The 24,672-nt window shown below is 40.0% G+C and overlaps 3 protein-coding genes across 6 annotated transcripts in view; 1 reads left to right on the top strand and 2 right to left on the bottom strand.

Moving 5' to 3' along the window:
- LOC135352372 (uncharacterized) overlaps positions 1-8,718 on the bottom strand; it is a 45,421-nt gene extending 36,703 nt beyond the window's left edge. For all 4 annotated transcript variants that reach the window (XR_010399773.1, XR_010399772.1, XM_064551567.1 and 1 more), the window contains exons 1-15: positions 8,554-8,718; positions 8,136-8,308; positions 6,948-7,035; positions 4,437-4,518; positions 4,049-4,112; positions 3,484-3,589; positions 3,091-3,198; positions 2,924-2,968; positions 2,202-2,370; positions 1,894-1,990; positions 1,536-1,672; positions 1,349-1,403; positions 1,062-1,178; positions 720-779; positions 537-635 (exon numbers count right to left, since the gene is read on the bottom strand). Coding sequence is in view for 2 of the 4 variants with exons in the window: in XM_064551567.1 (XP_064407637.1) it covers positions 537-635; positions 720-779; positions 1,062-1,178; positions 1,349-1,403; positions 1,536-1,672; positions 1,894-1,990; positions 2,202-2,370; positions 2,924-2,968; positions 3,091-3,198; positions 3,484-3,589; positions 4,049-4,112; positions 4,437-4,518; positions 6,948-7,035; positions 8,136-8,297 (1,389 nt within the window). In the remaining 2 variants the exon portion in view is untranslated. The remainder of the gene's footprint in view (positions 1-536; positions 636-719; positions 780-1,061; positions 1,179-1,348; positions 1,404-1,535; positions 1,673-1,893; positions 1,991-2,201; positions 2,371-2,923; positions 2,969-3,090; positions 3,199-3,483; positions 3,590-4,048; positions 4,113-4,436; positions 4,519-6,947; positions 7,036-8,135; positions 8,309-8,553) is intronic.
- Positions 8,719-11,399: 2,681 nt separating this feature from the next.
- Positions 11,400-15,462, top strand: LOC135331424 (DNA polymerase beta-like). The gene is made up of 10 exons (XM_064526572.1): positions 11,400-11,542; positions 11,635-11,692; positions 11,957-12,157; positions 12,267-12,316; positions 12,795-12,846; positions 13,115-13,242; positions 13,574-13,731; positions 14,008-14,230; positions 14,564-14,656; positions 15,131-15,462. The coding sequence occupies exons 1-10, from the start codon at positions 11,479-11,481 to the stop codon at positions 15,223-15,225; spliced, it is 1,122 nt and encodes a 373-aa protein (XP_064382642.1). The 5' UTR covers positions 11,400-11,478; the 3' UTR covers positions 15,226-15,462.
- Positions 15,463-15,613: 151 nt separating this feature from the next.
- LOC135331020 (TNFAIP3-interacting protein 1-like) lies at positions 15,614-24,612 on the bottom strand. Its single transcript, XM_064526045.1, has 6 exons — positions 24,451-24,612; positions 23,977-24,246; positions 19,050-19,424; positions 17,475-17,599; positions 17,029-17,140; positions 15,614-16,617 (listed from the first exon to the last, which is right to left on the bottom strand). The coding sequence occupies exons 2-6, from the start codon at positions 24,220-24,222 to the stop codon at positions 15,838-15,840; spliced, it is 1,638 nt and encodes a 545-aa protein (XP_064382115.1). The 5' UTR covers positions 24,223-24,246; positions 24,451-24,612; the 3' UTR covers positions 15,614-15,837.
- Between the last annotated feature and the right edge of the window lie 60 nt (positions 24,613-24,672).

A 24,672-nucleotide genomic window follows, 5' to 3' on the forward strand; every position in this document is an offset into this window, starting at 1 on the left:
CAAGAGCTGAGAATTAAATAATGACATTAATTTTTGTGAACAATAAAATTACAGATGGCAACATAATTTGTACCTTCAAGCAATGTATAGTTACTGGGAACTGGCTCATAGTTCCTGCTATAAAAACACTCGAGTGGATCTATATAAACCATTATTTTGACATAAATTAGTATTTCAGTCTGGCCTATGCACACAGTTATCAGACTGTAACTGTTTAGCCAATAAGGATACCCGTTATCACAATCTAATGAAGCCACAGTTATCACAATCTAATGAAGCCACAGAGACTACAGTATAGATGTGGGGTGCATTAAGGGTTGCTATGTTACTGTGTACACACTGGTAATAATTATTTTGACAACAATGACCATCAATGCAACCATCAATCACACCGCATGTTATTGTAGGGCCTATACAATCCTGTGCTTATACATGTAGATACACACACACACCCCCCCCCCACACACACACACACACACACACACACCCCCACACCCACACACACACACCCCCACACACACACACACCCCACACACCTTTGCCTTGAGATGACTGTTCTTGCTCTTCTCTGTGTGTACTTTTGAGAGAGCTTGGTCTTTCTCATCCAGTGCATACTTCCTCTCCCGGCTAGCCACCTGTGTGTGGGCGTGTATGTGGATGTGTGGGCGTGTGTGTGTGTGGGGGGCGTGTGCATGCGTGTCAATAATTATTATACTTACGGCAGTTTGTTCTTTGAGCTGTTCACAGTCAGTCTTCAGTTGAGCAACCTCTGCTTCCAACTACAGGGACAAAAGTGAATGTGCATGCTTAAACTGACATCATTCTCTAAGCTTTCATGCAGAAAATCGGGTTATTGAACCAACGGAACTAAATATATGGCTGTTCAAAGATGTTCTATAAACGCATATCCCCAGCACTATTTTGTACAGAGTACTTTTGAGAGTTGGTTCGCGTATTATTATAGATCTGTAACTAGAGTTTCGATAGTCCTATTTTAAGGATTTTATGATTTTCTGATAGCTTAGAAGGAGCCCGTTCAGATGGTATAATTGTAATAGTACCTCTTGTATCTTTTTGTCCGTTGGTACGATGTTGGTGGTTGTGTGGGTGGAACCATCGGCCTTCAGACGATCTATCTTACGCAACAACTTCTGTATCTCTCCATTCTGCATCTGAACCTGAAACAAGTAAAATGGAATTAATCGTGTCAGTACGGGAATAACTTTCAAGAATGAGTTATATATACCTCTCATAATACATAGTCTTGTAGCTGTTCGTGTCACTAACCCATGCACTCTATAGCTGACCCTGGCATATATATATATCTCCACCACCACTCATTATATACCTTTTCTTGGAGTTTTTCATTGGCTTCTACGGTGGCCGCTGCTTGCTTATCAGTTCTAGGAAAGGAGGAGCATACTAGTTTTATTACACAAGGGACATGGACATAAGCATAATTTAGTTTATAATTATAGTGAGCAGCTTAATTACAATCCCACCCCACACCCCCACAAACCCTCACATCCGCCCACCTGTCTAGATGCATGAGCAGCTTCCCTATTCGGTCCCTGGCAGCCATCAGCTCGGACACTGTTAACTCCAACTCTCCAGCTAGCTCAGAATATTCAGTCTGTATCATCTCCTTCTCATGTATAATCTCCCCGAGGTGCTGCCGAGGAAAAGGGGGTGTGGTCAGTTATATACCATACTTATAGCGGGTGTATTTTTATTTCGTATTTAGAGCATAATCCAAAAATCGTCACTATCCTGAGCTGTACGAATATAGAATATGAAATATTTAATTGCTGGGCAGTTCATACGAACATTTGCACAGACGAAAATTACCCGCTATACGGTATTGATTATCACATGACCTCTGTATATACGTACCCGAATGCTGCCGTTTGATTGGTCGGTGAGACTTTGCCGCCAGTGTTGCAATTTGCTCATCAGTTCTCCGTTTTGTGCATCTTGACGATCAATACGACTGTGTGTGTGTGTGTGTGTGTGTGTGTGTGGGCGTGTGTGTGATAAGTGCTACTACCATAATTATGATCAGCAATATTAATGAACAATAATATTAAGGGTAGCGTGTGGAAAAAACATAAATACACATAATTATGAGAACGATTCTGATCATAGATAGGAAAATTCCTTTAAATAGAAACACTGATAACCATGGTAACAGAGGTACGTACCTCATGAGGGAGTCAATGTCTTGTTCCCTCATCCTGATGTCTTCCTGTAGTTCGTCCCTCTGACTCTGCACACGTGCACAGTGTTTGCTCAGCTCCTTGAGGCGTATACGTATAGTGCGCACACCATCACGCCCACGCCGCCCACGATTGTTGATGGTACGCGATATATCTATAAGGGGGTGTGGTCAGAGGGGGGTGGTAATACAATGCTTATAACTAACGAGTACCATATAATAATTATTATAATTATATTGGGTTTCGAATACGAGACTGTTTTTTTGCGAATTGAAAGACACGCAAAGAGTGAGCAATTTCCCATGCTTTGCATGCAAACATAGAAAAGCAATCAATGCTTGTACAGTGTCATTCACATTCGATTAACCTCGCATTTGAAACCCGGCAAACTAATAATTATAATTATTACAGCAATGTACTCCAGCTGCCACTGTATCAAGCTAGCTGCTGCATATCAATACAATGCTGAATCACTCACACCTGTTCCACACAGCCTAACAATGTATCGAAAACATGGATCAAAGTTTATAGAAGACAAGGTCAAGAGTTGTGTCCTAAAAAGGTTATATAGGTTATGCAAACCACTTCATTGTTTATTTTCACTATATGTTTTGTACAAAATATACATTTTCTTTTCATTGATTCCATGTCAGTGGATGCTAAATAACTTCGTGTTCCCATAGCAACATCACCCATGCATGACTTACCGTCCTCTTCGTAGCTAGTGTCATCATCTTGAAACTCTGGTCTCTCTGTGGGGGGGGGGTATGAGTGTAAACATGATGGGGGGTTATTATTCTAATGTGGAGGTATCAGAGGGGTCACTACTGGAGTCATATGTACAGTATATGTTTGTGTACGTATGACTCCATACCTTTCTTCTGCCTGGTGTTGGGGAGACTGACTCCAGCGTTGGTGAAGAGGCCGGAGAGAACATCAAACACTGCAGGGTAGTGCTTGTTCAGGGACTCGTGGAACACTCCTACACAATGGTGGGGACAAAGGGGTTAAACACAGGGGTTAAATTAGCGGAGGCATAGCTGTATGCATGGAATGTGTATCTCACTTGCGAGGTTTGACATTATAGTATGTCGGATTTCTCGGAAAAGTTGCTATTTTGGAAGCTACATAATTATAATTAATGGTCATAATGGATTGTCCAATTACAAATCTAAAAAATGTATTTTGTAGCTCTTTGAAAGACCTATCAAATTATGTGTTTAACTTTTGAAACTGGTCTGATTTTCAGACAATAAAACGAACGTACCTATTGCCTGGGGGCGTTTGGTGAGTACGATATCAATGAACGTGTTCATCTTCATGATGCCTGTGATCTCGTGGTTGATCTTGTCACAGTCCGAGGGATTGAACACCTGAAGAATGTGAATTATGTCAACGGTACAAAATTAATATAATAAAAATAATTACACACATCGTGCACCACACATGCATACCCATACATTGTACAAGGGATGCACACACAACATGTTATGCCAGTAAACTATTGCGCCCCCCAGAATGTTCTAAGCGGCTATAAATATTTTCAATCAAATCTCAACTAAACACAATATTTTATGCAGTAAACTATAGGCCTATAATAAAGAGGTACACGTGTAAGGTTAATATTTTTGTGTACAGTGGCTAGTACCAACCACCACCACCGATCAGTGTGGACACTTTTAAATTAGCTGCTAAATATTATACAAAGTAAAATGTATAATTATCTGCTCTAGATCTGATCGATGAATTCCAATAGTTTAGACGGTTCAATTGTAGCAAATTAGGTGCACTATTCTACGTCCTCTGTGTGTGGTGCGTGGGCGTATACTCACATTTTTCTCTCTCATATAGGGAAACAGGACAGTGCAGTCGTGAACGTACTCAGTTAGTCGTGCTCTACACAGGGTGTGTGGTTACAATGTGGGGGGTAGGGGTGTGGTTACAATGTGGGGGATAGGGTGTGTGGTTACAATGTATAGTGTAAGGGTAACAATTAATGTATTATACTGTATAATTATAATGCGACATTATCGCCTTAAATATTTCGTGGGGAATGGCCTCTAAAAGCATTTCGTTGAATTTGTGGGTTGACTGCTTACCGGAAGTCATGCCTTTAATCTTTACACGTTATATACATGTAGACAACTAATTGTTTTCGTACAGGATTGCTACCCACGAAAACAGCGAATTAAGTTCGAAAATGTTACACTGCTCTCATACCTGTTTTGCTGGAGCACTTCTCTTTCCTTTTTTTTCTCTTCATCTCCTAAAAGAAGATCCTCAAAGTTTGGAGAGTTACCGCCTGTGTGTGTGTGTGTGTGTGTGTGTGTGTGTGGGTGGGTGGGTGTGTGGGTGGGTGGGTGTGTGTGGATGTGGAGTAGTAGGAAAAGGAAATTGATCTAAAGGCTGATTACTTAATTGTTCAGATGCAACCGACCTCAGCCCACACAATCAAAGCTAGGGATTTACCTGCCCACAAAATGACTACAAGGAAGCTTATTCGCCCATACAATATGACTACAGGGAAGCTTATCCGCCCACACAATGACTACAACAGGGAAGCTTACCCGCCCACGCAATGACTACAGGGAAGCTTACCCGCCCACACAATCAGGTAGCTAGCACACTTCCCCATGTGACTCACTGATTATACTGCATATCAAAAGCATACCAACAATAAGTGCAATGTGGATGACATTCAAATGACCAACAGTCACAATGTGATAATACTTGAAGTGAAAACTGCCTCTTAAAATTCACTTAATCAGGAAAACAAGAAAGTAGGAAATATACAGGAAACAGAAGAGTTGTACAATTACCGATTATTCTTTACAGATCAAAAGGGACTATAATACACAGGAAGCTAGCTCAGAGCTTGTGCTCAGTAATGCTTGTGAAGTGGTGTCCATGCTTCAAAACACAGCCCAATATGCGGTAAACTACCGTATAGCGGGTACTTTTCAGTGGACGTGGTTGAGCAATATTTAGGACATTTCGTGGATAATACTTTCGTGGTTGCTGCTTGCACTGCAGGTAAAGGTAGGCAAGGTCGCTTCATTCGTGGGTAAATATTCGTGGTCAGAGCTCCAACCACGAAAACCATGAATATTTTTTTCCCCCAAAATTATCAGCTATACAGCCTAAATAATAGTTATTTTGGAGGTGTCCATGGGATTTAGAAGCCCAAAGGCACTGATTTGTGCCCCAGAATGGTTTGTGAAGGATGTCCACTCAACACACACACATCTGCCATGCAGCCTATTAGTGGTAAATCTATAGGCCTAAGAGGTGGTGAGTAGCACCAACCACAACCGACCAGGTGTGGGCACTCACTAACCCTGCATGTAATTAAGACCAAGAGTTCCTAAACTCTTGGTAAGACCCACAAAAATATTTGCAATGTGAAAATTACCAAAAATAAGCACCAAAAAGCATAGAAGCAAGAAAGCGGACAAGAGCATAACTCAACTAACCGTTACAACATGATTCCATAATACACATGGAGACAGCAAGCAGTCGGTAATTTTAATTTTACTTTTAAGGAACTATAGTGCATATTTTGATACTAGTAGAGATTACACATGACATATCTCTACACATGACATATCTCTACCGGCTATGTCATTCTGAAGGCAATTAAGGTTTTATGAAACTGACTTGAACCATCAATAACAACAAAAGGGGACAAACAAATATTGTGTATAATAGCAATGGTAAGTACATAGTCATTACACAAATTATAATAATGACATAATTATTATCTGTATATGGTTCTTGAAAAAATGATACCCATTATTTGATTAAATACCCGACATAGTGCAGACTACAAGTTATGGGAACTGTAACTGTACAAGACAAGCTACTATACAAGATGGTGTACCTACTACAAGGTAGTGTACCTGCTACAAGGTAGTGTACCTCCTACAAGGTAGTGTACCTCCTACAAGGTAGTGTACCTGCTACAAGACAATTACAAGCAAATATGTACATAGCTTGTAATTTTAGTTCCTAAACTAGTCATGATAATTATTGCCTCAACCTGAAAGATATGGTTTTCATAATCACAATAATTAAGCCCCAAGAGTACTAAGTGGATTTACAAAGCCCAAGTTAAAACATTGATGTTGTTAATGATAAGACCATGAGATCATGTAGTTCTATACACTTTCAATAAAAGCAGGCGGTGGTGCTGATGCCTCGGTGGTGCTGGTGGTGCTGATGCCTCGGTGATGCTGATGCCTCGGTGGTGCTGATGCCTCGGTGGTGCTGATGCCTCGGTGGTCCTGATGCCTCGGTGGTGCTGATGCCTCGGTGGTGCTGATGCCTCGGTGGAGGTGGTGCTGATGCCTCGGTGGTGCTGATGCCTCGTGGAGGTGTCAAAGCTATACAACATCAATAAAGCTACTATAGCTCTGGCTAATACACACATGATAATTATCATGATGAACATTTTTGGCATTATAGTTTTGCACACAGCATACAATCTTGTATATTGTGCAAACCATTTCACTTAATTTGCTGAGAATGGTAATTTTAGTTTAGAGAACTTTAAGTCAGCTACCAGCAACTCCTGCTACCATATATAAAGCTGCAGTGTACACAGTGTACCACACCAAATACCACACCAAACACAAGTCTATACACACCTAATTGAGTTTAATTACTAATTATTTTATTTTAGTGAGCTAGATGAAAAGGTTGTATGTGATTGATCCCGACCCCTTCACTTACGTGCATGACCGCTGGGTCCAAGGTTCACCATCATTCCGGACAGTGTCATAGCACGCTCGTCTTTTTTGACACCTTGCTCCCGAATGGTCTGGAGAAAAGAACAGCAACAAGTTATTAAACTGGGAAGAGTGCCTCAGAGCAGGTATACAATGGGACTTATAGGTATACCTGCAATTTACTTAGTATACCTAGTATAATAATATCCCGTTGTCAAGTAATTCTATTGTAGTCAAGCCTCGAGGGAAAGGTTTGGGCATGCACACTAGAATCTAGACACTTCCAAAACAGCTGAGCCACTACCAAGGATGTGCCCACAATGGTGGGGTGATTATACATACCGTACAGTGGGTATATTTTGAGGGTATAAATGTTTGTGGTTTTCCCTGATTACGCATATACCGCGAACATTTATACCCACGAATTTAATATCGCATGCATGTGTTGCAGAAAGGCTGCTATTCAGTGGAAAATAAATCCTTCTAACAGTGTTCCCGCTAAAGTTTATACCCTCGAAATAATACTCGCTATAATACATTAGTTATAGCAGGGATGTTCCCACACAGCATGCACATGCACGTTTGTGTGGTGATGGTGGTTGGGACTTTATTAACCACCTCTAGACAATCACTCAGGCCAAGTTGACCACATGGTAAGCCATAAAATATCTGCTGAATTTAGGATTTAAAATACCAAATATTTTGCGGGTGAAAAACCTTTGTGAATGAGCCAAATCAGCAGAATATTTTACCCTTTGCTATTGCTTTTCTGGCAAGGATCGTGTGTATTTACTAGTGGTTTTGCGGATTTTATTGTTGCGAATTGATCAACCATCGCAAAGTTTGATGATCACAAAACATTCTAGTAATACGGTAGCCAGTGAAAATTCTTGACAAATAAATCCGTGCACTACACGTCTACTACCACATTAAAAGCAAAGGTATTATTACTCACAGCACTTGATAGGCCATAAAATTAATGACAAATTTGTCTGCTAAATTGATGATTGGAAATAGCTGCACTATTACATAAGAAAAAAATGTGCAATCACATATCACTATAATTATTATAGTACCAGATATCGATGTACTAACTGATTTAGATCCCACTTTTCATTGGCTATGTACCAGCCCTGCCTCGGGCAAGAAGTGGAACTATAATTATATACAAGCAGCAATATCAAGCACTCACCTGTCTCAAGGGGAACCCGAGGATCGCTTCATCTGGAACATCGTGCATATAGGTAGCCGGTAGTGTGCTGGAGGGGCCTCTGGCTGGTGGGTAGTTGCCGGGGAAATACGGCCCGCCCCCTGCTCCCACTGGAGCACTTATTTGCTGTGCATAGGACGCCATTGTGTTGTGATCTGTACGGAGATAGTGTTCACAGCTTGATATGATGCAGCCGGCTAGCTAGCTGAGGTAGAACAATGAATATACTCTACTATAAAGTGTTGCATGAATCTTGTTACCACCAGACGTGTACCATGAGAGATCACGTAGAGTCCTGTGTGTTAGCTCTCTAGTACAGTACAGTAGTGAGTCTATTGCACAGTCTAGCACAATGTTATACTAAGCAGTACGGTAGCACTTTTATACTAAAGCCACTCACCGTGTAAATTGTTCTGACACGCTGCGCTGATCAATCAATGGTCAACTGTATCCAGCTAGCTATACAGTACTAGTACAGCACTCTATACTGCCGTGACCTTGTCTCTACTATACTGTACGTGTGTGTGTTGGGAATGCATTACGATGATATGAGGGAAGCTCCCTTCAGCTATCTAGCTGAGGGTGGGGGCGTATCTTGTAGTAATTAGCAAATAGTGGGTAATGATCGACCAGTATTGATGGTCTGAACGCGTTTGGTATCGATCGTTTTTAACAAGGATCCACTGCCCACTTTATACAAACCACTTCCGGTGACCCAATGTAGCGCTTGGGTTATTCATGGGGCTCCGGAGCTGGTGGTTGGGTGTCGGGAAACTGGCCCACCCCAGAGCGCTACTTTATCCGGAGTTCTGTAACTCTCAGTATGCACTGCTCAGTGTGGTGTACTTTATGCTACCTTAAAAAGTAGTACTTATGCTGCCCTCAAAAGCAGTACTTATGCTACCATAAAAAGTAGTACTTATGCTGCCCTAAAAAGCAGTACTTATCCCTAAGCAGTTTCTGGCCAGACCGCTTTTTTTTTTAACGTTAGCCATTGTTTCGTCTTATAATTATACTTGAGAGTGACAAAGATTAATGTGGTATTTGTTTTAAAATGGATTATGTATATAATTATAATAATAAGCACATTATACATGCATGTGGCAGTAAGCAGTAAAGTCAACATCATGTACACAAGCAATAGTTAATGTTCAAAGCAAATCTTTGTAAGACTCGGTATAATTATAGTCTAGTAGTCTTAAGTTGAATGTTGATCAGTTGACGAACTGAGGGACATTACAGCGGGTTTCCTCACTTGACAGACTTAGAACGGCAAACAGAGAGGAAGGAGCCCTCCTAGATATTGCAGCAGATAACTTCTGGGGAAGAGATCGGAACCGCGCATTTTTTGACATAAGGGTGTTCAGCCCTTTCGCGCAGAGTCATCGACATACCTCCCTCAGTCAATGCTACAAGAAGAACGAACTGGAAAAAAAGAGAGCATACGATGAATGCATAAGAGAAGTGGAGCATGGATCCTTCTCCCCCCTTGTCTTCTCAACATCAGGAGGAATGGGCCCAATAGCAAATGTAGTCTACAAAAGAATAGCCTCAATGACAGCGCAGAAATTAAAGAACAAGACGTACATGCAGTAAGATCATCCATTGGATCAGATGTAAACTGAGTTATTCTCTATAGTTGCTTTACGTATAATAATAAAAAATAAAAAATAAAACTAAAATATCACAGGCCAAGTTTTCACTTCTTTTTAATAATTATAATCATGGCAGAAATTTAATTTTTGAATTGAAGATTGAAAATACCGTATTTCTAGAATATTTGCTGGTGAAAAACCTCTGCTATACAGCAGATATATAACACAGGGTGTGCCCACACTGGTCATGCAGTGCATGGTAGTACTATCTACTTCTAAGACAAAAATAACCCCTATATACGAGAAAAAATTTTTTAGGATTCAAAATAGCTACCAATATTTTGTGGGTGAAAAACTTTTGCGAATGAGCCAAATGAGCAGAAAAGTTGACCCTTTACGATCTAACTATTACTAGTAATAATTTTGGTTTTGCAGATTTTATTGTTGCGAATTGATCAACCACCACAAAGTTTGATGCTCACAAAACATTCTATTTATAGTAATACGGTAGCCAGTGAAAATTCTTGACAATTAAATCCCTGCACTACACGTCTACTATACACCCGACATTAAAAGCAAAGGTATTATTACTCATACTAGTTCACCAGCACTTGATAGGCCAGACAAATTAATGACAAATTTGTCTGCTAAATTAGAAATAGGTAATAAATTATCTCGAGCATTATCTACCAACCCCTAGCCGGACCCATGCATATATCGCTTCTACACCGGCAAGGAAAATATGTCAATGTAAGGCCACAACAAGAGGTAAATGTTTTGTTTCTGCATGCCATTGGTCCATCCGTCGTCAATATTTTATCACCTAAAATTAATGATGAAAAACAAAGAGTTGCAGAATTATGTTGATATAATTCTATAGTGGTAATGACTTCCAGTTAGGTATTACGTCTAAAAAAAAGAATGTTTGTGCATGGGATGAGGTTCCTACATAATTATGGTATGAAGAGCATTTGGTTGTGTGGCTGACGGGGCCTGGAAGGGGATGGGTGCATGGGGTGAGAATACAGTGGGAGGAATAGGATTTGTTTTGATGATGTAATTAAAGCATACTTTATAAGTTCCTATTATAAGTGATTTGTTTGTGATATACGCCACGCAACGTTTTCACTACAAGAGCTAGAATGGAACGCTTTGTTGTTGAGGTATGATACGCCATGCAAGCGAAGTTTTCACTACGAACAATATAATACAAAGAAGAGAATTGTCAGAGAGATACTCATGCAATCACTTCCTTTATCTATAATTTTGACCAATAATTAAAAGCAATTATTCAATCAGGCTAAATATAATTATGACTGCACTATACGAACCACTATTTTATATCACAAACCACTATTAAATTGTTGCAGCTGCTCACTAACTTGATGTTAGCTACACCACTTCATTCTTCCTCTTGCTCTGCAGCTGGTGGATTAGAAAAGCACAATCGATCATGGCACGTCTCAAACCAAAAAATGCACTGGCTGCAAGATGGTCCTCTTATTATACTCCCAAGTCTCCAATAGTGTCACTGAATTTATTAAACATGAATGGTTTCATTCTTCGGCCTGGATCCCAAGGCCCAGTTGTTCGCTAGTCCGCCGTTATAAAAGCGAAAACTCGTAATTATTGCAAGCACTCAGAGCTTCACACCCACGATCGAAAGTAAATAGCCTCGATCCCAGGCCGCACCAGAGGACACACTTCCCAGCCTACAAGCTGCAAGAGAGATGTCTAAAAGAAAAGCTCCACAAGGAGACAACCCAAACAAGGATATCTGTGACATTCTCATTGGTGTGTGCTCAGATTGATACGTTGTGTACTGATTTTTGTGGCCGTAAAGTTGTTAATTTATCGATAATTAATTAAAAGTGTCTTTTTTGTAGAGTTGGCAGCCAATGAGAGAAATGTGAACAGAAATATCCACAAAAGTAATGTGTACAGGTAGGTAGGGTTAGGGTAGGTAGGTCGTAGATATAAGACGAGACTGAAACGTTCCTTTCTGTTTATATAATTACACCACACACACGTACCCTGTCCCCAACTTTATTTCCAATGCCCCTCACTCTTTCTCCTTCCTATCTCCCACACCCACACACCACACACACACACACACACACACACACACAGGAAGCCGCTAGCGTACTTTCCAATCACCTCCACACACACATCACATCACACTCCCCCCACACACCCACACACACACAGGAAAGCCGCTAGTATACTGTCCAAGCATCCAACCAGAGTCACCTCGGGAGCTGAGGCCAAGACTCTGAACGGTATTGGCACACAAATAGCCAAGAAGATCAACGAGATACTGTCGACTGGTAAACTAGCAAAACTGGACAAAATCAGAGCAAGTGAATCAAGTCAAGCTATCATCTTCCTGACTGAGGTGTCCGGAATAGGGTGTGTGGTGTGTGGGTGTGTGGTGTGTGTGGGTGGTGTGTGTGGGTGGGTGGTGTGTAGGTGATTTATTCCCTTATCCTGAAAATATTAATTTTCCCTCATTCCCTAGACCTGCTGCAGCAAGGAAACTGGCCGATGAAGGAATTACTACTCTTGATGGTATATCTATATACATATACCTGTTAATGGCTACCCTTGAAGACACACTGTGATATATAAAAGGCCAGGTCCCTAACGATCCATTTGTGTACCCCTTCAACAAAGGTCACCTCTGTATAACAAAAATGAAAACATTTTTCCCCAAAGGTGTCCGTTATAGAGAAGGGTTCCACAGTGTATATAATTATTGCATAGGTTATAATTATAAGTACCGTATAGCGCGAAATTTTCGAGGTACTTGTATTTCGTGGATTGGCCTCTTAAAAGCCATTCCATTTCACAATGTTGGCGGAATGACTGCTTACCGCTTCCCACGCCTTAAATCTTCGCACATTTTATAGCAGGTAATTAATTTTAACAATTTTTTTGTAGAATTTTAACCCACGAAGTCCGCGAAAATTAAGCCCCTCGAAAATTTCGCGCTATACAGTATACTGTAAAACTATTGTTAAGTGTTGTGTTGTTGTAATTTGTACAGACTTGAAGAAAAATGAAGAAAAATTGAACCATCACCAGAAGATAGGAGTCAAGTAAGTGCATGCATCTAGATACTGTCATACAACAGTGATTATCCCCAGGCACAGTGGTGGCTGTTTTCGATACTCCTCGATGTCAATTTTACACTGTTTGTTTACAGTCTAGCTATTATTATACTAGGCCTAACGTTGTTGGTTTTTGTCTAGAGGTGGTTAGTACCACCGACCAGTGTGGGAACATCCCTGTGATGTATATATCGTTACAGAATCTGACATGCTTATGGAATGTTCCTTACCTAACCGTGTATCTCACTGTGTATAGGCATTTCTTTGACTTTCAACAGCGAATACCTCGCTCTGAGATGGTGCAACTGCAGGACATTGCATTCTCTCATATCCACTCTGTTGACCCGCAGTTCATAGCCACCGTCTGTGGTAGCTTCAGAAGAGGTACGTTGTGTGGTGTCAGTGTGTGGGTGGGTGGGCTGCCTTACTTTTTAAAAGTAGCTTTTTTTGGAAACTATCTTTATTGGGCAGTAATTTGAGTTGAGATTGTCCAATTACAATTCTAAAGAATGCATTTTGTAGCTCTTTGAAAGGCTTGTGCTTAAATTAGCGATTGCTTTCGCTCATAAAAAAATTAGCCTTAAATATCGAAAAGTGGCCGTTTTCGATGATGAATGTTTTGAATCGAGATGTCAATATTTTGTACTGCTAGGCCTCATGCGTATATACCCACCCACTTGTAATCACCATGGCAACTGTCCCTATATAATCCCAGGTGCTGTGTCCAGCGGTGATATAGATATCCTGTTAGGTCACCCTACTTACTCCTCGGTGGATACCAAGAAGCCACCGTATATTAAGAGCATTGTGAAGACTATGGAAGAAGCTGGTTTCGTCACTGACTCTCTGTCACTGGGAGAATCAAAGTTTATGGTAAGGAACAAACTTTTCGTTGCGTCTGTATTGCTATTTGCTGTGTACAAATTATCGAGATAATTCGAGCACAGTATTCAGTGTGAAATTGCACAGCCTTCCCAGAATTAACAGAATGTGAAACTTCTTATAATCTAATGCATAGTCATGAATGTTGAGTACTGTCCCTTAGAGCTGTTTAGTGAAGAGAGTACGACTACATGTATGTCAAATGCACATTTTTGAAATTTTATATAACGCACTCAGAGTATACCCTCCACCCTCCATATTGTACAGGGTGTGTGTGTACTACCCCCCACCAAGACTGAAGCTGCTACTGACGAGGGGGCGGCGTGTGTACCACCCCCCACCAAGACTGAAGCTGCTACTGACGAGGGGGCGGCGTGTGTACTACCCCCCACCAAGACTGGCGAGGCTAAGGAGAAACCAGTCCATCGGAGGATTGATATTCGACTTGTACCAATAGACCAATATTTTGTTGGTCTCCTCTATTTCACAGGTAAGTATGTTTGGTAAAGGTCGTTCAGTTTGAAAGCATCTTCTTTGATAGTTGAATATGTCTGGTAAAGGGTCATTGTGTTTGAAAGCTTCTTATGATAGATGAAGCTTGTATGGTAAAGGGTCATTAACATTGAAAGCCTTTTATGATAGTTAGATCATATCTAGTAAAGGGTCATTGTATTTGAAAGCTTTATATGGTGTAGATTTCACTGCTAAACATGTAGTAACATTAATGCACGTACTAAGTTAGCGTAAAATGCTTATGCCTATCCCACCTCCACCCACTCTCACACCCCACACTCCTCACACACACACCACACGCACACCACAGGTAGCGACATGTTCAACAAGACCATGCGGAGTCATGCGCTGGATCAAGGATTCACTCTCAACGAATATTCAGTGCGACCAGTGGGAGACACAGGTAAACTATACATGCATAGCTATACAGTGGCATCATTCTCTATAACAGACACCAGCCTTTGGGAGATGCTTTGGCCATTATACACAAAGGTGGCCTTTGAGTTAGTGTTGGGTTGTACCTATTAGGACATTGTCAGTGTAATGTTTTTAATTATTGAGGCTTGCTTACAATCATTACATGCATGCGTTGTGTTAGGGACTTTAGTAATGAAGTATAGGAATTGAGTAATGTAGTATTAATAGCTTGCTTCTCAAAGCCAAAAATAATTATAATTATTGGTCAGTATAATAATTATTATTATTGTTACTAGGATACTAAGTTCAGTAAAATTCAATTCACTTTGTTGAATTGTTGTTTCAACAAAAGCCATAATAATATAGTTCTTGTGATGTCATATACCATCATGGTTGCTATGCTCGCCCTCCCCTCCTTGTGAGTATGGTTGCTATGCCCGTCCCCTCTCCTTGTGTGCAGGTGTCCCTGGTGAAGCCATACCTGTTACGAGTGAGGAGGAGGTCTTCGATATCCTCAACTATCCCTTCAAGAAACCAGAGGAGAGAAATTTGTAGAAAACTAGAAACACAATATGCCATGCAATAATAAAATTAATTGTCTTATGATTTCAACATACATACATATATACATGTACATAGTTAAATTGTATATAATTATAGTACATTCGTATATAAAAATTACGTTATCATGCATAATAATTATAATAATTATTTTTATTATGTCATAATTATTGCATATAATTATGTGCGTCAATAATTATATCCTTCATAATTATAAGAATTAAACTCGCATTATAATTATAATAATTATAGTAAACGTACGTACGTTGATTGCATGTGCAGTGCTATTATAAAAATAATAATGATCAAGAAATAATTATAGCTAGTATACACACATGCATGCAGTTCGATCATTATGTACACAGACGAATATTATTTCCAATTTTTTCTGCAATAAAAATTATTTTTAATTTGTTAGTGTTGAGGGAGCAACCATACACACAGCAGCAGGGCATGTGCTGGAGGTCTTGTGTAATTAAAATTATCGTGTGCTGAAAAATTAGGACACTCAAAATTAATGTCATGCAAATTAAATAGAGATAAAACGCAAACACAATAAAAATAATGACACTTCAACTAAATCATTAATCGCAGTGTTCCTGAGATTTAACTGATACACCGAGCTTTATGATCCTCGCATTCACCATTGGACTGAAATCTTCGTGCACAACGTGGGCATTTATGACGTCCCTTGGTCTGCATTGGTGGAATCTTGAGGGCTTCTTCAGATCTACTGATAACAACATTGGCTCTAGTGCTGGTACTAGTGGTTCCGTCACTGGTCACACGCTTAGGGGACGAATTAGCAGAGTTTATTACGCTGTGTCCGTTTATTCCGTTCATTTGCGGAGGTGTTGCTATTTTCTTGCTTCCGGTGTCGATCTCTACACGACGTGGTGCTTGAGCTTCTACCACTCCACCGTTTTGCATAATGTAGCCGTTAGAATGTATGCTTTGACCTCGTGGAAAAGCAGGATAAGTTGCGTCAGGGTAGACGTTTTGGTGTCCATTTGCAACCCGTGGGGTAAGTTCAACATAGCCGTTGCTGTAGCCACTTTGAGTATGGCCGTTCATACCACCATTAGATCTTGAGGCTGGATTGTTGGTTTTAAAGTTTTGAGGGCTTGCAGATCGTTTTCTTTCAACTATTGGAGGAGAAGGTTGCTCATTCCCCATAGAAGCCGGGGCAGAGTGAGGGTCCTCACTAACGGATGATCGTGCGAGTAAATAGTTGCCGTGGTTATCACGTCGTGTGGGGGGACTGTTTCTCCGGGGGGCAGGTTGTGGGGGCTCTAATATTGAGGGGGCGCTGTGTGATGGGGGGTCGTGTTCAACGTACGGGTCCAGTGGGGGTAGGGTGCTGTTGGAACCCCTCGATACAAAGCCCTGTAGTGTGTGTGTGTGGGGGGGGGGGTTAGGTTAATGACAAGGGTCATCAAATAATTATAAAGTTTTCACCTTACTCCAAATAAAATCTAAAACAGCAAAAAGCAGAAATGCTAATTGACCTGCAATGTGTAGACTAGTGTACATGGATATACAGAGGCTATAGTGGTCCAACTGTGTACACTGTAGCTAGTGGCTGACTTACAAATGTATACACAAGTTTTGATTTCAAGTGAAGTGAATAGTGGTTGTGTACAGGATAAGCAATGTGGTGGGATGAGGGATTTTATAATAACAAGTACTTGCTTTAAAATAACGCATTAGTCTATATGGCATGACCTCTAAAATAAAATCAACCCACAATGTACATGTACATGTACACCCACACCACACACACACAGTACTACGTACCCTACTCTCCAAGTGCCTCTTGTACTGCTCTTCCTCAAACTGGTTCTTGAGTCTCAACTGCTGGGCTAATCGTGTGGCCTCTGTACTGTAGTGAGTCAGCTCATTGCGACACCTGCACACACAAGAGAGAGGGTCAACACTGAGAATAGCACTGCATGCATCGAATGATTGTATTTCAGTTTATAAACTACATATGTAGTTGACAAGACATACAATGATGCTGCTTTAAATGCTGTCAAAACTACTACTACACTACACTAGCTGTAGCTATTAGGATTATAAATTAAAGCAGTTTTTGAATTCGTATTGTTAGTTATTACCATAAGCATGTACACTTGTGCATACACACACACACGCACACACACACACACACACACATGCACGCATGCACACACACTCTCACCCACCCACCCCCCCCACACGCACACACACACACACACACACACCTGTCCAGCTGTAGCTTGAGTGATGTGATCTCAGCCTCGTGACGCAGTGCCAGGCTTTGCTTCTCCTCCACCAACCTTTCCCTGTCTCTACGCTCTGCTTCAAAGTCCTCACAATAAGCCGTCACCTAAAGAGAGGAGGAGCAGAATCAATAAAATTATTATAATAATATGAAACAGAAAGATTAGAGAATAAAAACATTCTGCATGTACATGTATAAACCGTGTACATAGCGGGTAATTTTCTGGGAGCAAAATATTCGTGGTTCAGCAATAATTATTTAGACATTTCGTGGGTAATATTTTCGTGGTTGCTGCTTGCACTGCAGGTAAAGGTAGGCAAGGTCGCTTCATTCGTGGTCGAGCTCCAACCACGAAAACCACAAATATTTTGTCTCTGGGGAAATTAACATGACCTCTAAATACAGCAACTGTACATGTAGAAAGTGCTTCTAGAAGTGAAGTTTATTGTGGAACGAACTGCAGCTGACATCAACTGCATGCCCAAATATACAAGTATACACATCCACACATCATGCACACAGGTTGTGTCCAAGCCAATGAAATGTTAAGGCCATAAATGTACAGCAGAACCCAATACATGTACATGTTGTGACATCCTTCCTAAGGGTCATTTATAACTATACTAACTTATATGGGTAGCACATGACGCATGTGTGCGTACAGAATCAACCATGTGATACACATAGAGTTTCCTAAAGCCAATGAAACTAACAGTCATGATCCAATTCATGATTGAAGCCACAACGTCTATACAAGTACACAAGCCACCAGGATGAGGGGAAGTACTATAATTATACATAAACATATCATTATTTTTATTGGGTTTCAAATTGTGAGTTTTCGCATATAAATTATTTCGAAAGACACGCAAGGAGAGCATGCAATTTCCCATACTTTGGATGAAATTCGCAATAGTTAGAAATGCAATCAATGTTTGTACAGTGTCATTCACAATCGATTAAACCTCACATTCGACACCCAATATACGATAACACTGTGCCATGATGGCTCTAGTGTGTGATTACACAATCCCCTAGTTGATTACCTATCAGTGTCCCTAGCCCTAACAATAAACAATCTATTGACTATCAATTCATTGAGGGACGACATTGCAGAGGAAAGGGGGACTAATCACTGATGTAATAATAATATTCATGCAACCATTCCTTACATTCAGGCATGGAACTACGTAGTCAAGAGTAAGAATGAATCACTTTAAACACCCGTTACAAAGTAATGAAGTAATGTATAATTATGAATATTAAGCAAAGGTGAATTGCTACATGTCATAACCATTACCAGGTGGTGTGGGGTAGAGGTTGTGTTCTATGCATGATAATCAGGTCACCTCTTAAAAGTCAGACCATATATGAAATCTAACCATAATTATGAGGGTAACTTTTAGCATCTATTATAAAAGCCATTATAAACAAAGGAATGTACAATCCTAATGCATTTTTATTTTAATGTAATATTTTATTCGATTTGTCTAGACTTTGGGAAACTACCAAAATACAACTTTATAAATTCATATTCAACAGTCAAGTTACTTACCTGCTGTTTCAACAATAAGATCTCTTCTTCCAATTGCTTTACTTTGCGTCCGTCACCATGGCGGCCAGCCCCCGTATACATCTGTTCCTCAAGGTCGTGATTTCTCTGCTTCAAGGTTCCGATAATTTTCTCGTACTGGGAAACTTCACGTTTCAATGAAGTCACTTCGATTTGTGAGTCACCTGATCCTCCAGCTCTACGGAGATCACGTTGTAACGAGGCTATTTCGTGCGATTGATAATCTTTTTCCTCTTTTAGTTTTGCAATGTAAGTTTGGTTTTCATGTTGTGCTTGTTGAGAGTCTATTCTGTAGCGACGAAACGCTTCTTCTTGTTCTTTATACTCCAAATCCCATTGGTGGTTTACTCGTAGAAGCTGTGTGTGTGTGTGTGTGTGTGTATGGGGGGTGGGTGTACATGTGTGCACGTGGGCGTGTAGTGTGTGTGATGTGTGTGTCCGTGGGTTTACATGATAATACAGTGAATGTACACTTGCTGTGTATATTATGAAAGTAAACATATTGTCTAAACAGAAACACACACGACCGCATCACTACCGCATCACTACATAAACACACACGGTTGAGGGGATATTTTCTATCTATTGTTTAGAAACAGAAAAATTTTATTTTTGTGATTGAGAAAACTAATTTGTTTGGTCCCTAGAAATTTCATGTTTCATGTTTAGATTATTTCACAATGAAAGTTGATTGTATCACACAATACACACATTGTGCAACGAAAAAAGGTTGAACACAGAGCACTATATGTATTTTATTCCATATAAGGGCATAACACGAGCATGCACGAAGTATGTGGCAACCCAACAACTAAAAATTATAAAGAAATGCTTTACTGTCAATTCCAATTCTTTGTAACTAAATACGGAACTATGCACGAACGTGCACTAATAAGCTTGTATATACAAATAAATGTTCAGAATGTGTGGGTGGGTGGGTCTGAGTATATACATTGCCTTGGAGTGCCTTATATCGACTCGTATTAAGAAAGTTTTGATACATATTGTACATGTAATTACAGCAATGGGCTTATTCTTATATGGGCATAACAAAATAATTAGCACAGTACAATATTTTGAGAGGACATATTTATGTTGTTCCAGTTCCATTACCTCATAAACCGGAACCAAGTGTCAACACAATGCATACACATGTATGTGTGTACCGGTAACAAGTTTCTCTAAAACAGGACACTGGTGCATTATTAATGATAGAAAATAGATTCCACAGATATAAATAGCTGACTGTATAATTATACGAGGTACATGTAGATTGTTGGTACTAGGTGGTCAGGTGGTACAATAGTGATATCATAGATGTAACAGATGACTTTATCTACATCACCAAGTATGATACTCGAGGTCATAGTTCATAGTTAGGTCACAAAACCTTGGGTAGCTAGACACACACATACATCACCTGTTGTGGACTATTATGGTCTGGACCACACACAATACACTTGTACCTTAGAGATATAGTCATGTCTACTCACATAGTTATATACACCATCTAACAAACTGTCTGGTTAGACCACCCACATACAGCATCACACAGCATCACACACACCACACACACACACACACACACCACACACACCTAAACCTGCTAGCCTAGAGTGGCCTATATATATAGGCTGGTGGACTTACCCTCGCTCCTAAACAAGCACTACTCTAGAAACACCACTATAAGCATTATTATAGCCATCCATTATGCTTCTCAATGTAGGTTTTCTCAAATGCAGCCAAATAACAACAAGTATGCCTTTTAAACGATAATTATTGCAAATTTAGTGCATTAAGCATATTTTTTTAGGGATTGGCGGAATGTAAGGCACTCCTTTAAAAAAAATGTGTAAACACAGCAATTCACTGAACGCCCCGGGGTATTTCTTCTCCACTGAAGTTGTACTTATTTGGTACTGCATGTACCATATAGCGGGTATATTTTGAAGGTATAAGGTTTTCACGGATTTAATTTTCGCGGAATAGCAGCCTTTTTGCAGCATGCATGCATGCGATATTAAAATAAATGATCGCAATAATTATAATCAGCAAAAACTACGAATACTTATACCCTCGAAATAATTATATTCCGCTATACGGCAATAAGTAGGACCATCCCACAATTTATAGAATGCAATGTAATTTCATACTATACACGAACATGTAGGCAGGGCATGATTGAAAACATTGCGTGTAGGGTAAGGTACACACACCTTTTGACCTCTTCCACAGGCTAAACAAAGTAAGGGATTATTTTTATTCAATAAATCTTGGCTATTACAGCCGAACCATTTACTTGGAAAGGAAGAGGCAACAAAGAGGGAATTAAAAGATGGTGTGTTCAATTGACATCATAATAGAACAGGAAATCTCTGAAAGAGACGAAATTTGAAGAGTATTGAACTGCATCAAGAGTTGACTGTATACATGCACCTAACAATACAAGGATACTCAATAATAACAGAGCGTGGAGGAAAGACATGTACACCTATTAAACTAGGGGATAATATTATAAATTATTACAAAATTATTACAAGCACATGTTAGAAGCATGCTGTGCATGTACAAGGATTACTATGATTGTTTCCTAGTCTACTTTATTCCCCTTGTTCTAGTACACACGGATCTTATCAAAGGCAGGTTTCCCATAGCATCACCACATACAGTGAATACCCTTCAATAACCCACACACACATGTATATACAATATTGACAAGCAACAGTCGTGTTTCCCAGTGCTATAAATCGTCAGGTACACAGATACATGTACAACCTTCCTCCACGTACAGTCAGAGGGTATTATCCCATATACTAGTGCTGTTAATATTAAACCTTTCAGTTCGACTGTGTAACCAGGAAAGTCTTTATATGCTAATTAGATAATTGTACAAGCCATAGTTCATGCTCACATCTGTGTGTACCAATATGGCGGGTACAATTATTTCAAACGTATAAACTTTCACGAAATGATCATTGAAAGGCTTTCGCAGATTTAATTTTCGCGGAATAGCAGCCTTTTTGCAACATCCATGCAATCATATAAATGTCCGTGGGTACATGCTTTTAATTATCAGCGAAAACTGCAAAACATTTATACACTCGAAATATACCCGCTATACGGTGGGTGGGTGTGGGTGATTACACTAAAAAGCTATTACAGCACTCAGCAACATCAGGCAAATAAGGGGGTGGTACTCTATACAGTGGGCGGATGACACTTACGGAGGTGTAAAGTCTAGCCCCCCAGGCCATGTGACAATATTTTTGATCTTATAAAGAAAGATGACAGCCACAACTACACCTGTATAGTAAAGGGATGATTCATAGCACACCTGTAGTTACCCACAACACAGGGTGGCTACTGCCTCAAAGGAAAGGCACACAATAATATTGCACATGTGTGTGTGTGTGTGTGTGCACCTGCTCGATCCCCTTAGGTAGGTACACTAGCTGTTATATCCGCTAGAATAAATACAGTCAAAAGTGTCTCAGTTTATCTTTCACAACGACAAAGTATTTTCTGTCTATTAGACTAATTATTTATTGTCCCGAAAATAACCACCAGGGAAATTATCTGTGGTTTCTAGTTAGTCATATTCATTTTCTTCATCTCAATAGATATGCAAAATGGGCAAAAATTAATCTGTAAACAATTTCTGAAATATTTATAGCCCACAAATTAACCAGAAAATTAATGCAAGGCATAATTTCAGTGTTGGGTTTGTAGCTTACACCATTAAACATGAGAACGAACAAGTGGTTTGGTTAGAAACCTGTGTCTTCCACTAGCTAGGGAATACATAAGCCTGGGAGTTACATAAGCCTGGGAGTGAGACACGGGATATGTAACTTTACACAGTTAGACAGTAACGTTATACAGATTGCTCGTGTAGTCTAAAGAAGAAACACGTACAATAGTGTCTAGGATCACATGACAAAAGGTTGCCTATATACAATGGACACAAACGGAACAAAAGAGGTCATTGGCACATGATGCATGGCTAGAATAGGTATATACAAAGGCATAAAGTTGTCAAACTATTGAGCCCTTAAAATCAAATCAGGCATCAATTAGGATGTCCTTTAAAGCCTAACCTTCAAACATTCACATCCTAACAACTTCGCTAAAAGTATCAACTTGACTGCTGTAGTATCAACTCTGACTGCGCATAAAGTTTGCAATATACAGAGGTGTTTAATTAAACACAGAGACTGCATAGTGTAGACCAGTTGCACCATCATCCCTACACCAAGCATCATGATCTGGCTATGATTCATCACTATGGCAGTGATAATGCTTTAGCAATGTAACACACACACACACAAGGTACTACCATTATTATAGCGTGACATTTTCGAGGCACTAAAATTTTGGGAATGGCTAAAAATATTAGTTTAAACGTTTACCGGAACACTCCCAGAGGCCACACATTTAATATTTGCACAGTTATACATAATTGCAACCATGGAGGGCCACTGCATAGTGTAGTTGCATCACCACCACCTACACCAAGCATCATGATCTGGCAATGATTCTCATCACTATGCAGTGATAATGCTCTGGCAATGTCACACACAAGGTACTAACAAGGTACTAACGCAACCATGGCAGGGCCTAACACAGAGACACTATACTTCACACTATGTAGGAACAATCTCACACCTCACACAAGCCAAGTGCTAAAAGCTAAATTAGATGATGGCAGTATTAAGTACATGTTTCTGCACAATAAGGCTCCTTCTACATTATTATGAACCCGCTGGGCATTTCCATATCCATATAAATTCATCCATGTTTTCTTGCTTTGCAATCTATGCTACTACATACAAAAGTAATTATTTTAAAAAAGCAGCACCTCAGAAGAAGTACAGTTATACATTTATTATACATGGATTGTATGACGCACCTCCTTAACCTGCAGGTCTCCCCCGCCACCAGTAGCTTCTCGCAACCTCTCGTTGTCAGCTTTAAGCTCTGCCATTTGTTTGTATAAAATTTCCTTATCATTCGTTAACTTCGTGACCTGCCCAGTTAGTGAAGTCACGCTAGTCTCAAGGTACTTGATGTGAGCTTCATTCTTGTCGATAACTTTCAATGCCTCCATTAGAGCCTGGTCCCCCGCCATCGTCGTGCTGTATTCTCCGTCCGACATTGTTGCTGTCTTTGCTTGGTCTTGCTATAGAATTATGGAGAGTTAATTATATAATCATGTCTACTATTGCAATCAGTTTCTCCAAGGAATGCAAATGCATTGGCTTATAAGAGCAGTAGTACTAGGTCAAAGTAAATGCAGTGCAGGGTAGAGTACACAGTGCAAGCCGTGGGAATATGGTAAAACAAGCTGGTCATATCTAGAGTTTTTAGTGTACAAGTATTTTACCTGTTTTTTTAGTGGTTTTCTTCTGTCGCTCAAAACGCAACTTGTGCTTGCTTCAATTGCAGCTCACCCAAAGAGATGAAAATAATAGTAGTGTCTAGCTTCAAACACGTATACTCACTGTCGATATCAAATAATTATGTGAAAGTGGTTTGAAGACTTAATTATAGTTTCCATGCATCCTGTTGCCATGTGATATTGGTAATCATTGATTGGGCTTCCCAC

This window comes from Halichondria panicea, chromosome 1 (genome assembly GCF_963675165.1).
Source record: "Halichondria panicea chromosome 1, odHalPani1.1, whole genome shotgun sequence".
Taxonomy (NCBI): domain Eukaryota; kingdom Metazoa; phylum Porifera; class Demospongiae; order Suberitida; family Halichondriidae; genus Halichondria; species Halichondria panicea.

What these genes read in the sequence shown, in the direction of transcription:
- LOC135331424 (XM_064526572.1), top strand. Translation starts at nt 11,479, where the DNA reads ATGTCTAAAAGAAAAGCTCCACAAGGAGACAACCCAAACAAGGATATC. An exon ending in AGGAATTACTACTCTTGATG is followed by an intron (nt 12,317 to 12,794) that starts GTATATCTATAT and finishes TAATTTGTACAG; the next exon opens with ACTTGAAGAAAAATGAAGAA. An exon ending in TGGTCTCCTCTATTTCACAG is followed by an intron (nt 14,231 to 14,563) that starts GTAAGTATGTTT and finishes CGCACACCACAG; the next exon opens with GTAGCGACATGTTCAACAAG.
- LOC135331020 (XM_064526045.1), bottom strand. Translation starts at nt 24,222, where the DNA reads ATGTCGGACGGAGAATACAGCACGACGATGGCGGGGGACCAGGCTCTA. An exon ending in GAGACCTGCAGGTTAAGGAG is followed by an intron (nt 19,425 to 23,976) that starts GTGCGTCATACA and finishes ACACACACACAG; the next exon opens with CTTCTACGAGTAAACCACCA. An exon ending in AGAGGCACTTGGAGAGTAGG is followed by an intron (nt 16,618 to 17,028) that starts GTACGTAGTACT and finishes CACACACTACAG; the next exon opens with GGCTTTGTATCGAGGGGTTC.